The sequence below is a fragment of the Microtus pennsylvanicus genome, chromosome 13 (genome assembly GCF_037038515.1).
Source record: "Microtus pennsylvanicus isolate mMicPen1 chromosome 13, mMicPen1.hap1, whole genome shotgun sequence".
In the NCBI taxonomy this organism is placed as follows: Eukaryota; Metazoa; Chordata; class Mammalia; order Rodentia; family Cricetidae; genus Microtus; species Microtus pennsylvanicus.
This window is the reverse complement of record NC_134591.1, coordinates 70,739,604-70,753,533: the sequence shown is the minus strand read 5'-3', so window position 1 is coordinate 70,753,533 and position 13,930 is coordinate 70,739,604. Positions and strand designations below refer to the sequence as shown.

General features: G+C 46.3%; 1 protein-coding gene across 11 annotated transcripts in view; it reads right to left on the bottom strand.

Annotated features, from left to right (window-relative positions):
• Nucleotides 1–13,930, bottom strand: part of Ubr4 (ubiquitin protein ligase E3 component n-recognin 4) — a 111,978-nt gene that overhangs the window by 39,002 nt on the left and 59,046 nt on the right. For 5 of the 11 annotated variants that reach the window (XM_075944673.1, XM_075944678.1, XM_075944677.1 and 2 more), the window contains 12 exons: nt 13,687–13,798; nt 11,232–11,362; nt 10,945–11,122; nt 10,472–10,576; nt 8,889–9,026; nt 8,264–8,438; nt 6,760–6,856; nt 6,092–6,199; nt 5,022–5,138; nt 3,892–4,101; nt 1,882–2,031; nt 555–782 (listed from right to left, as the gene is read on the bottom strand). In XM_075944673.1, coding sequence (XP_075800788.1) covers nt 555–782; nt 1,882–2,031; nt 3,892–4,101; nt 5,022–5,138; nt 6,092–6,199; nt 6,760–6,856; nt 8,264–8,438; nt 8,889–9,026; nt 10,472–10,576; nt 10,945–11,122; nt 11,232–11,362; nt 13,687–13,798 — 1,749 coding nt within the window. The remainder of the gene's footprint in view (nt 1–554; nt 783–1,881; nt 2,032–3,891; nt 4,102–5,021; nt 5,139–6,091; nt 6,200–6,759; nt 6,857–8,263; nt 8,439–8,888; nt 9,027–10,471; nt 10,577–10,944; nt 11,123–11,231; nt 11,363–13,686; nt 13,799–13,930) is intronic. The other 6 variants (XM_075944679.1, XM_075944683.1, XM_075944682.1 and 3 more) reach the window with 2 other exon arrangements.

Genomic DNA, 13,930 nt, shown 5'->3' with positions numbered 1-13,930 from the left:
CACCCCTCAAGCCCAGGCTTCAGTTTCCTGAGAAGCTTCAGGTTCGTTACTAAGGCAAATGCCAAGCCATAGCCTGAGAAGTTACAACTCACTTCCCTATCCCCTCTATCAAAAGGACACTGAATGAGGAGGCTAGGCTATCCTTAACACCAAAGATGAGATGCTCAAATGAAAAACATTCCATTCACTATCTCAAGTTTAGTCTCTCTTTAGGCAACAGAACATATTTATACTAAACCCATCTCTTCTTTAGTATTTAAGGGCAAAAGCAGAGGTGGAGGTGTACCAATCTTAGGTTAACCCTATTTGTGAACAAACGACACTGGGTAAGATACTCAATGCACCCACTTTACAGGTACAGAACCCCTGATGGTCTGGGTAGGAATTCCAGACCCTCAAGTCAACTACTCAATGTCAGTGACTTACCTGGCACTTGACTCAAGACACGGCATTTTCTGAAATATTTAAAAACCTTGCACTGACCCATGCTATGACCTCTTTGGCTGAGCCTTATCACATGCCCGCCCCTGGCCCTATCATCCCAACCTTCGTACCAGGCTGATGAGCGTGTCATACTGCAAAGCAGAGCCAGAGCTGGCTGTGACCACACTGGCCCGGAGGAAGATGCCCTGCTCTTCCAGCAGCTTCTTGATCCCACGCACATGGGAGTCCAGGGTGTGCAGATCTCGGAGCTGTCGGTACTTCTCCTTTGATCCACAGATGAAGAGCAGAAGTTTTCGAACTTGGCGACGCACAAAAGGGGTCTGCTGGATCATTAAGTACTTGAGGGATAAACAACACAGTTAATGATTCAAGGACTGTAAGCACCACTGTGGCTACAATACCCTGTTTTGTTTGGAAAACAAACTGTTACTATAAACATAGGAGAATACAAACCAAGCCACAGTTATCCACAGGGAACTGGGTGGGGGTGCTGATCCCTTATGTAAGATGGTGTTGTATTTGCAGATAACCTCACACATCTTTCTTGCAATAATGATCTCTAGGTTACTTAAGGGCTTTCTAAGTGATTACACTATGCTATTCAGGGAATGCTGGCAAGAAAAGTCTGTAAACTCAATGCTCAACACAGATATCTTTTTTTGGTACATATTTAATTGGTTATATCTGTAGGTACAGGACACATGGATACCAATGGTCAAGTGAGTCAACTCCCAGCCATACTGGCCTCTGAGGAACTTAAGAATTCCTTAAAGGGACCAAGAGGAAGTAACACAGAAAGAAAATTTTTTACCTGGGGTGGGGGGGCAATAGTCATGTTTCTCTTCTCAAACACTAAGGAATCTATACAGAAGCTGGTCTCCACACCAGCCCAGAGTGAAACCCCAACTCTGCTTTTCAGGTAAGGAACTGGAGAGGGGACAGGGAGGCACAGCACGCACCTCCGAGCAACTCTCAGTGTCTTCCCAGAGTTGATCTTGGATTACTGTACTGACTCAACTAACATCTCAGCTTCAGATGACCTCACTATACTATGCTGTGAGGCCTGGCTAGAATCAGGCAGCAAGATGCTGGCTTCCTGTTCCTGCTAGGGATGCTTCTGGGTGTGGTTTCTCCGTGAACTATTTCACAAGTCACCAATCTGTCACTGTATCCCTGGGGGATGGAAAGTTCCTGACTGAACTCAAAGACTGAAGTGGCAGCCAAGCCTAGAGGGACATTACATGGACACAGACACAAGAGCAAACAGGTGCTCTGATCCATGTACTCCAGCATCACTTCACAACACATTCCTGAGGGGCAAGGGCATGGCCTAAGTGAATGGAAGGGCTCTGTGCAGGACACAGAGTGAAATCAGAAGAAAGGGGAAAGTGGAACTTATCTCTGTAGGAACAGGATACTGTTCAAGGCTTCACTCACCTCGGAGAGAAAGTAGAACCAGGAGTGATCAAAGACAGGAGGAGGAATTCGAGAGCTGGTGTCTGCGATCTTTTTGATTTGGTAGGGAAGCCGCAGGACCATTTCTGTGAGCAGCTGGGTGTAGGCTTCAAACACGTCAGCAGCATGACCCTTATAAGAACATCTCTGTAAGAACCTGGGCTCACCAGTCTTCCGTGCTCACAACCAGGAAGAAAGCTGGTTAACCACTAAGCATTAAGATGCCTTTCAAAGCTGGAGCCTTAGTGCATACAGAATGACTGAGGAGACAGAGCATATGGTTCATGAAAGCTCTGGGATTTGTACAAGATGGCTCAGCAAGTAAAGGTTCCTGCCAGAGTCTGACAATCTGAGTTTGATCCCTTGGATCAACACAATAGAAGGAAAACTGACTTTCAAAAGTTGTATACACACACACACACAAGGGGGGTGTACAGGTGTACACCCATATATACAGTTTTTCAACTGTAATAAATTTTTTCATTTAGGATTTATTTATTTTATTTTGTTTGAATGTTTTGCCTGCATCCATATATGTACAAAACATGTATGCCTGTTGGAGCCCCTGGAATAGGATTATAGATGGTGATGAGCCACTATGTGGATGGCAGGAATCAAACCCAGGTCCTCTGTAAGAACAGCAAATGTCTTAACCAGTGGGACATCTCTCCAGTCCCCAATTAAAAACAAAAACAACTTATTTTTAAAATTGTGTGTCTGTGTAAATGTCACAGAGGCTAGAAGAGGGTACCAGATCCCTGGGAACTGGGGGTTACAGGCGACTGTAAACAGCCTCAGTGCTGGGAATGAGAACAAAATTCATGTCCTGCAAGAGCAGCAAGTGCTTTTCACTGTTGGGCCATCTCTTCAGTCCCCAATAAGTACTCCCCCAAAAGATATTATAGACCTGGAGAGACAGCTACTCAATGATTAAAAAAGATTACTGGCTACTCTTCCAGAGGTCCATGTTCAATTTCCAGTACCTACATGGCAGCTTATAAATATCTGTAACTCTAGTCCTAGGTAATCTAACACCCTCTTCTGTCCCTATGGGCACCAGGCATGAACATGGTACACTACATGCGGACAAAAATCTATACACATAAAATAAATTTAATAAGTAAAAGTTATTTAAAAAGACAGAGAAACAGAAGCACATGGCCATACTGACATTTTTTTGCCTATTATTCAAAACAAGCACTGGTCTACTCTCCTGAGTCTACTAACTGGACTCAAAGAGAGTAAAGTGTAACAATCGTTACTACTGATAACGATAGCATTCTGGTGGATGCCAGGCACTCAGTCCTTTATAAACATTAAGCTGAGCTGGGCAGTGGTGGTGCACGCCTATAATCCTAGCACTTGGGAGGCAGAGGCAGGCAGATCTCTGTGAGTTCAAGGCTGGCTTGGTCTACAGAGCTAGTTCCAGGACAGTCGGGGCTACACAAAGAAATGCTGTCTCAAAATAGTCAAAATAAATATAAATAAGTAAATATTGAGCTGGCGGTGCTCATGACCCTAGGAGGAGTAAGATTTGTATCCTTATTCTCCAGGTGCAGTAGCTGAGGCTTACTGAAGCGGGGTTGAATTTCTCCATTCTTCCTGGCTGGTAGGTAAGAGTCCATGAGATTTTCTTCATCCTGTGCTCATCTAACTGGAGGCCCATCATAACTAGAATATTCATGAGCCTCTCATGAAGTATGTAGAGTATGTGACATACAAATGCGAACATGACCCATTGCTGCTGCTTGGGTCATGTTACACCCTCACATTTACCCAAGGAGCTTCATAGGAAATGAACTGACTCATTTTACTTGCTTCCTCGGGCTTACAAAAAGAAGGAGGAATCAGAATCCCCCCCAGAAGTGGTTGGGAGGACTGCCCATTGGTTAAGTAATTTCGAGATTAGAACCCACCTCCCTGTGTGGCTCCCAGTGCCAGTCTTCCTAGCTTAGGGAGGGCAGAACACATGGTTCTGAGGAGAGGCCTCACCTTCACATATTGGCGGAGAAAGAATGGACTCATATCTGGTGGGGATGATGTTGTGTGTGGTTTCAACAATTGGCTGGCGGCTACGGGCTCCTCATCATTCTGCTGGCTCTTCCAGTATTCCAGCAGAGACTTGAGCACATGGAGACAATAGTCCACAGCCCCCGAGCTCAGCAGGGCTGCTGCCGTAGCACTGGAGATGAGGGAAGATGACTAAAAGGAAAAAAAACACAGAGCAGGCAAGGATGTGGTGTAAAAACTGAATCCGCATCAGCCAGGCAATGCACTCAGCACACAGCAGTCTTAGGATCAGTCCTTACAGACACGCATTCACCAGTCTGTTGCATAACAAGTTTCTCGACTGCCTTAATCACTCTCCCAGCTCTTTCAACAACTATATCTAAGAGAAAATAAATGCTAATTCTCAACCTGGCCTCACGACACCTCTGTGCTGGGGAGGTGAAACCATGATCACCCTTCTCTCCAGAGCTAGACTTTCTCTTTTTCCTGAAGCAAAGCAAACAGCAGCTATTTTGAAGGAGAGACAAAAAGTTCCACTCTAGGTCCTTCTTGGCAACCTCTCCCTCCCAGCAGGGTGCTTCCAGAAAGCCAGGCTCAGATGGAGATGGGGTGAGTGAGCGCATGCATAAGCAGCAGGAAGGAGCAAAGCTACTGTACATAAGACCATTAGGAGAGCCTTAAAATCCCAGCAAACCCCACAGCCATAAGCTCATTAAGATTGGATGCAGTTCAGCCTCGATTTCCACCGTCTCTGCTTTGTGCTAATCTCCTTTGAGCACACACACTTGGCTTTCTCTCTGCTCTATTACCATACCTTATAGCGACAGACACTGAGGAATCCTCTTAGCTACTCTGTGCTGTGCAGAACAGGCCCTTGCTTTTCAATAGTGGAAGCCCTTTAACCCCTCCACTGGAGGGATTGTTGGTAAAGACCTGGGCTTGGATGAGACTGTGAAAAGGGAAGAAGTTCTGCTCCTGAAGAGGGACAGACTCATACTTTCTTCCTTAGGTGACAATGGTTAGCCAAGGACTGTCACCTCTGCCTGCAGCCCTGCACTAACCACTCCATCCTCTTACCTTACCTCCAACCTGTAAACTCAAAGCACAAATACCTCACAGATGGAAGACTTGGAACCGGACTTGGTGCGGGACATGAAGACACTCAGGAGTCTCATTACAACCAAATGGACTTCGTTCAAGGCACTGCGCTCGTTCTTCTTGGAGACATCCTGCAGCAGAAACAGAAGTTCAGATGCATATCCTTCTCTAAGCTCCTACAAGATCCCCCACGCCTGGGGCAATAGAGGCTGCTGCACTCAGAGGCCATGGGAAGATCTAAACAACAACCTTCATGCTTTTACTTTTACTTCGCTAAGGGAGGTACTGCACTTACTATTTTTAGTCCCCTGAACTAGAGGCTACAGTAGGCATTTACCCCTTGTGATGGTTACTCTAACTGCCAACTTGATATAATCTAGAGTAACCTGGGAAGAGTCTTAATGAGAGATTTATGGATCAAGCTGTCATGTGCAAATGTCTGTGAGGGACTGCCCTGATTAATTAATGTAGAAAAACATAGACTGAAAGCAGGTATCAGACACCATTCCTGGAATCTGTGCTCAGGACTATAGAATAGAAAAAGCAGTTGGGCACTGAGAGTGTATTTCTTTAATCCCAGCAGGGAGGCAACAGAGGCCCACCTGGCCTAAGAGGTCAAGGCAGTCAAGGCTATGAAGAGAAACCATGCCTGGGGTGTGTGTGTGTCTATCTGTCTGTCCACCTCCCTATCTATCCATCTATCTATCTATCTATCCCTCCCTCCCTCTATCTCTATCTATCTATTCCTCCATCTACCTATCCCTCCATCTATCTATCCATCTCTCTATCTCTCCCTCCCTCCTTCCATCCATCCTTCCCTCCCTCTTTTCATCTATCTATAGACACACAGAAAGCTAACTGAGCACTACCATGTGTCCATTCACCCTGTCCCCCGCTTTTTCCATCTTTCCTGTAGTGATGACTATAACCTGATCAGTAAACTGAATAAATCATCTTTCCTTTAATGCTGCTTCTGTCACAGCAGCAGAAATGAAACTAGAATCCAGAGGAAGTCCCCCTAGGAAAGGAAGAACCTAAAAGGACTCCTGGCTAATCCCTGCTCTTCATACCTTTCGAGTTTTACCTTTTTGTCCATGCCAAGCTCAGCAATAAGCTGGGAGAGCAGGTTGTCCAGGGCCCCCTTGTCTTTCTCATCTTCTCCATCCAGATCTGTTGTGAGCATCAGAATGACCTAGCAGGCAGAGAGTGAACACAGAAAGTCAATTTTCCAAGGCAGAATGGAAGAGCATGTGTGTCATGAAGCAATCTTGACCTTGCTGACTTCTCTGCCCAGCCTGAGATGCAGGGGATAATTCTAGATTCTAAGGTCTGCCCAAGTTTAAGTGCTCAGAGTTGTAAAAATCAAATTTTAACCTGTGCCATTTGGGGCATCGTTGAAAAGACTTTATAGAAACTTTATAAAACTATCGAGTAACACGCCAATCAAAGTGGTGTGAAAGAGGATACTGTGTTCATCTGAGAATTAGAGAACAGTGTACTCTGGTACTGAGGATAGAGAGAAATGCAGATTGTCAGGAAAAGCCTTGTGCTCTAGTTCTGTCAGTTACCTTGCTGGACGACCTTGGGCATCCCCTAACCACAGCTATAACCTGAAGGGCTGAAACTCGCAGCTCAGGCTGCATTCCATCCTTTTTGTAACTTTAACACCAGCCTTCTGAGGCCTCTGAAAAAGTGCACTGTCCCAGGGTAGCCTAACAGTAACACAGCTGATCCAGGAGAATTGTGAGATACCTGCATGTATGGGATGGCTCGGACACCCCCAACGTTTCGTAACTGGGGTAGTGTCTGCAGTAATCTCTCCAACAGCATCAGACGAACCATGTGCAGTCTGAAAAGCCAAGGAAACAGGGAACATGAAATGGCATATAAACAAGATCCAGCAGAATACAGCTCCTGCCTCTGCCACTGGGGCCAATAAGGAGCTGGATACTTAGAAATAAGCCTAGCATGGTAAGCAACTAAGGCTGGGCACAGTGACATATCCCTGTAATCTATCCCAGGACACAGGAGACTAAAGCAGAAGAATCTGAGTGGGAGACCAGCCTGGGCTCTGAGGGAGCTACAGGCCACCACTTGTGGGTACTTAGAGAGATCCTCTCTTCCAAGAGTAAAACAATAATAATAATAGAAATTATGATTACTATCAAAATAATAATAGAAGTTATTATTATTTAAAGTATTATGAACAACTTTATGCCCAACCAACAGCTTTAACATAATAAACAGATTCTACGTAAGACACAAAATGCCTAGACTGATTCATAAAGACACAGAAATAGCTGAGTGGTGGTAGTGCACACCTTTAATTCCAGCACTTGGGAGGCAGAGGCAGGTGGATCTCTGTGAGTTCAAATTCAGCCTGGTCTACAGAGCAAGTTCTAGGGCAACCAGGGCTACACAGAGAAACCCTGTCTTGAAAACAAAAAAGAATAATTCTCTATCACACACACACACACACACACACACACACACACACACACTCCCCCCCCCCCTCTGTTTTTGTTTTCCAAGACAGGGTTTCTCTGTGGCTTTGGAGCCTGTCCTGGTACTCTCTCTCTAGACCAGGCTGGCCTCAAACTCACAGAGATCCACCTGCCTCTGCCTCCCAAGTACTGGGATTAAAGGTGTGCACCACCACTGCCCGGCAATTTTGTATTTTTTTTTTAAATCTTCCCTCAATGAAAATCCAGACTCAGATCAATCTTTACTGGTAAATTTTTCTAAAAATCTGTGAGAGACATAAGAAAACTGAAACCAGCCCAAACTCATTTTATGAGGCCAAAAGATGGTGACACAGATATTTCAAAGAAAAATTCCAGACCTTACAAACATTAGCAAACCAAGCCCAGAGATAGGAAGGGTTAACTTATGACCAGGCATCCCCACAGCTTTGCTTAGTACAGCAAGACTACTCAACTCATACTCTTAAAACTGCAGTGTGGGTTTTGACTTAACACCAAAAAAGAAATACAGTACTACAAAAAAACACACTCAGCTGGGTGCCTTCCACAAGCCCTCAAAAGCTGCTCCAGTCAGACATTAGTCAAAGCAGCACAGTCCAACTCCCAAAGCATTCTGGGAGGCACAGCACCCTCAAGTCAGCAGTGGCTGGGAGGAAACTGGCAGCTTTCATTTCCTTTAATACTTGGGAGCCCACAGTCTTAACACCCACCACTCCATCTCCCAGTTCTGAATGCTCAAGCAGGCCTGGTGTCAGTGACAGGCCGATCCTGACCTGTTGCTAGTGTGCACATCTCCTTCAGCTTCCCCTTCACCTTCTCCCTCAGAGCCATCTCCCTCCTGGTGCCCAGTGGTGGTGCTGATGGCGCCTGTGCTTGAGCTGACGCTCCCTGGTCCAGCTGGGTGCCCCTCAGCTGTGGCATCACCATATGCACTGCTCCGGCCAGACACTGGAGGGAAATGATATTAGAAGCACATCAGTTTCCAAGGTCAGCCCTAATGGGAAAATGTTAGCTCTCGACAGTTTCCAGCTTCATGAAGGATGGCAGAACCCTGGTGTGGTCCTGGTCCCACCTGAAACCTTTCAGATTTTACCTGTTCAACTTGCAAAAATGCCCTTGGCCTCAGCTCAGAAACTGCTAGCGTGTGCAAACCTCACAGTAGGTATACTGGGAGAATGGCTTGATTAACAATGAATTCCCTCAGGAGGCTTCCATATTAGCCACAGAATTTGAGCTCTAGTCACAGAACACTTGACATTCCATGGCTGAGGTCAAATGAACTCCACCAGACTCTGTGAGTCCCCACAATTCTGCAGAAAGCAATCACAGGACCTTCCTACCTTGTTTGCCACCCCCACCCCCCAAGCCCAAAGATATCAAGACACCCGGGCACATTACCACTGTGCTCGCCAGCCACAGAGTCCACGGCACTTCCCCCGCTCTCTGAGCCCACACTCCCGCCATGGTCAGCGGGCGAGGTCCGCAGGGTGGAGCCATCAGTCGCTGCGGTGCTGCCCTCATCATCTGAGGCTGGAGCTGAGAGAGTAACGAGAGCTGTTACAGGTACAGACCCCTCCTTGGGGCGAAAGCACCACAGCACACTGCAGAGGACACAAGGCAGTTTGAGTGTCCTGAGGTTACAGAAAAAAGGGCAAGATCTGCTTTGCCAATTGATCAACGAAGGGAACAGACACTCTACAGGGTGCACTGCCAACAGCTCTCAGACAGAAGTGAAAGCCCAGTATACTGGGCATTTCCTTCACTGTTATAGCATGTGCAGATTCTGTAAGATTCTGTGACATGGACAATGAGTTTTCTAGCTGAATGCTTCATGGTCACCATTGTCGAGGTGTCCCTGACACCTCCTGAGAGATCCAAACTAGCCATTGCCATTCAGAGCACAGAATTCAACGAGGCGTGCTCAGCAATCCATCTGCTGTTATGAAATCACTAGTCATGAGCTCAAGTCAACTGTTTGATTTTTGTCTTTTGTTTTTGTTTTTTTAATTAAATGGCCCAGAGGAGAGCTCATTAGAAAATTTCACACCTCTTCATCCTCCTCCTCAGATGCTAATAATGAAGCAAGGAAATTCCCCAGAGACAGCCACAGCATCCAGGATCAGGGCTGAGCTGAGACAGGAGGAAAATGCTGGATGAGATACACAGGGGAGGAAAGCCAAGACAGCCAGAGAGCATGACAGACATGACCAACACAACACCATGACCACAACCACGACCCTTAAAGCCTGAAGTGAGAGCAACTGAAGAGACCTCAGAGAAGCAAAAAGCCATGACAGCAGGCAGGGACAGCCACTCTGTTTTTTTGTTTTGGTTTGCTTTTTGTTTCAGATCTAAGCAGGCTAACCTTCCCAAAAGAAAAGCAAACGCAGGGATGCAGCAGTCTGAACAAGAATCCATCCCTTCATGTCTGGGTTGATTTTCAAAGGATCTCTCCCATGGGCTGCTGCCACCCACAGTTTGGTCCAACTCTTTATCTGGAATTTTATCAGGCTAGGAAAGAGACTCAAAACAAAGACAACATAAGTGAAGGTTTCCTAGAGACTGAATGGACCAAAAAAACTCTCTCCCAAGCTCACAGGTCACTGCTGACTGCTTATGGTTTTAATTGATTTGCAAATGAAGGCTTAGAGCTAAAAGTGTAGCTTTATTTCTCATCTCTTTCCATACTGTCTAACATGTTAGAACTCTAGCACAACACTGTAATAAAGCCAACATGATGTTCCTTGGATCTCTCAGTATCAGCCAAAGCCAGGCAGCATGCAAAGAGTGAGGAAGTGGGGTCACAAGCACTGATGCCAAGTTGCAGCACTATGCCTTCCACAGCACATGGCTAAAGCCGAGGCAGAAGCAGGAAGTCCAGGATGGCCTGTCAAAGCAGCTGCCCGTCACACTCTCACAGCACTGAACAGGGCTGCAGGGTCTTGAGGCCCTGAGCCAAGTTCCTTGCTGTGGACAGTTACCTGATGCTGTGGTGTCAGAGAGGGTTCCTGCGTCCAGAGAGGAAGAGCTGGGTGCCTGACCGGATAGTCCCAGGCTCTGCAGGCCCAGGGCACTGCTGCTGCTGCCTGGGAAACAAGTGGAGAGTGAGCACAGCATCCTGTCAGCCCCATCCACAGCACTGCTTTGGCCATCTGCTGCCCTCGGGAGTCCAAACACCAGCATATGACCTGTCTTGGCCACTGCTGTCTACCCGCCAAGTTTAGTTATAGATTCAAGATGTACCCATCCAAAATCAAACCAGCAGTAACTATGAGACTGGCTTCCAGTCTTGAAATGTCAGAGCCATCCCTCACTCTCCACCTGTACCTCTGAGCAGCTCTCACCCAGATCAACCTCTCCCCCAATTGGGGACAAGCTACATCAGCAGGGTATTAGTAACTGCCACGCCCTCTTTCCTGTGCAAGGTTGCTGTGTTCCTGGCATTGCCTTCTACCTTGCTGGTCCTGCTGCAGGCTCAGGGCAATGGCTAGTTCAACCATGGTCTCGTCATCTGCATCAGGTGGGATGTCCAGCATGGGAGGAAAGCCCTCAGCACCTGCCAGCAGGGCCTCCAGGGGAGAGGGGTTGCCATTGTTGACATTTTCAGCTGTTTCCAGAACCATCGACTCAGACTGCAGAGAGAAAATTTCATCAGTGTCCCCCAGCACACAGTAAAGCTGTTGAGTAGGAACCAGAGAGGAGCTGGAGGCTCCTCCTCCCCTCTTCTGCCACCAGACTCACCACCATCTCAAAATCTCCGTGGTCTACCTCACTCTGTTCCTGGCTTTCCTGACGAATGTGACCACCATCGGGGATGCCTGATGACTGCATTTTCTCATCTGCGTCATCATCATCGTCATCATCCTTGTCTCCTGAGTCAAAGAAATCCCAGTCATCTAAAGGCACTCCTTCAGTGACATATAATGTGACTGGTCATATAGCACGGGAGCCGAAAGAAGGCCCCAGCTGGCACCCTCCACTTGTGAGGGCAAACTTGTAGGCACTGCACTGGAGGCCTACTTTTCTTCTTCCTTGCAACTAGCAGGGTCTAGAGAAGATGGCGGTTGGCAGTAATAGCCCATTCCCCTTCCCCCATCCGCCCGACAGGAAAAGACTCTTATAGACGAGAAAGGATTTAAAAAAAAAAAAACAGAAAAACAGAAACTAAACCACCACAGGCCCTACAGGCTCCATTCTCAGAAGACAGAACTTTGACAGGACAGGGAATAACTCAAAAGAATGTTGTCGTCCCTGTCACTGCAGCCTAGAACTTCATTCTCTAAACAGGTCTGTGCAAATCAAACTACAACCATGAGAAAAGCGAAAACCAGGACTGAAATCTGAAGCCATAGACTGGAAACTGAGGCCAAGTGACAGGTCCTAACAGACTCCTTGTTTGGGGTAAGGCTATGGAAAGCCCTCTACCAAGCAGGAGGCCCCGGTGAGATTTCGGGCTGTTAGAAAAGGATGGAGGACTGTCTTCCACTTGCTGAGTTGCTAAAGCAAGTCCTTTCTTAGAAATTCTAATTTCCCATACTGTGGGTGTGGAGGCCAGGTAGATGTCAGTTGCCCTCCCTGTCACTCGCTAAACCCAGCACTCACTGACTCAGGGTGACTGGCTGCCAGTCAGCCCAAGCACCCGCCCGTCTCCACTTTCCCAATGCTAGGGGTCTAGACACCAAGTCCTTGTGCTTACAAGGCAAGCACTTTACCAGATGAGCCACCTCCTAGCCTCTCACACAATAAATCTTAATTCTGAAAGAGTGCCTGAAAGTTACAGACATATACATTCCTCAAGATATGCACTGTGGGATGGAAATACAGTTCAATGGTAGTGCGCTTGTCTAACATGCATGAGGCCTAATTCAATTTCCAGTACTGCAAAAGAAGACAGGATTGTTCCATATTAGGGACCAGCTACTGAGCACCTGAGACATAGCTAGTCCAAGTTGACAAACTCCCAGAGGGAGCCAGACACTGGATTTCAAAGACAGCACCACAAAATGTAAAGCATTTAAGTTTTTATACTAACTCCTAGTTACAACAGCAATATACCACATTATCTCTAAACTTATTGTAACTTATATCTCTGTATTCTTCACAAGTGTGGCACTTAGCCATGCAAGCACATCATGAAGGAAGTCTGACATTTGCTGCCTATCATTAGCATAGTCATATAATAAGTCCACTCAGGGCTCTGCTTGTAAGCAACACATTGGACCTTTAATGAGATTGTTATGAAAAGCAGTTTCGTTCTAAATAAAAAATAAAATATATTTAATGTTTAGTCATTGTGACTACTATCTATCTATTTTCTGTGGGGTGTGTCATAGCTCACATGTAGAGATCAGAGGACCACTACAGTGATCAGTCCTCTCCTCCTACCACAAGTCCCACAAATCAGCTCAGACTCAGGTTGTCAGGTTCAGTAGGCTTTTCAATGACTACTGAACCTTGTCATTCCACTTGATAGCCCAGGCTAGCCTTGAGCACCGAACCCTTCTGCTTTATCATCCTTCTGAGTGCCAAGAATACAGGCTCAATAGCATACTCAATAGCAATGCTTTTTGTTTTAATTATTAACAATTACATACAAGACCTTTAGTTTCTTGATTGTAAAGACAGGGTCTTGCTTGCCACATAGACCATGCTAGCCTTAAATTTAGTCTCTGTACCCTCAGCCCACTCCCACAACCTCAATATCACAGTGATCTTTAAAAATATTTATTTATTAGTTTTTAATTTAATGCGTGTAAGTACTATGTCTGCATGTCAGAAGAGGGCATCAGATACCACGCAGTTGCTAGAAACTGAACTCAAGACCTCTAGAAGAACAGCCAGTGCTCTTAACCTCTGAGCCATCTCTCCAGCCTGCCACAATGATTTTTAAAATGTCTTTTACATGTTTTTCCTATGGTTCTAGGATGTTTCACCCAAATGCAAGCTCTTCATTTAACCACGTGGAAACTGGTAATTAGACGCTGTGTCCTGGACATGTTATCATGGCACCTTTATGGTCCCATGGCTTTGGCCTTATTTTATTCTATCTAATGCATTTTTATACTGTATAGAATATTAAAGGAACAGAAAACTGAAAAGACCCTGGTCAACAAGAGTGCATATCCCAAAGCTGTACCTTCTTTCTGAGCCCCCTGGCCCACCCGGAGTACAACCTAAAGCCAAGACTTCACATTACCCATTGGTGTGTTGCTTCGAGGGGAGGAGGGCAAAGTCACGTGTCTCCGCTTGTTCCTGGGCCTTAGGACTCGAATTAGAGCTTGTTTGCAGGAGAAGCTCACTGCAGGGTCCTAGGGTTTGAAAGGAAAGTGTCAAGCTCAGGTATTCCATCAACATGAGCAGTGACTCCACCTTCTTCTACTATCAGCCACTTACAGAAGGCAGAAGTCTGTCTACTCTCACCTGCATCCTCCTGGCCAAAT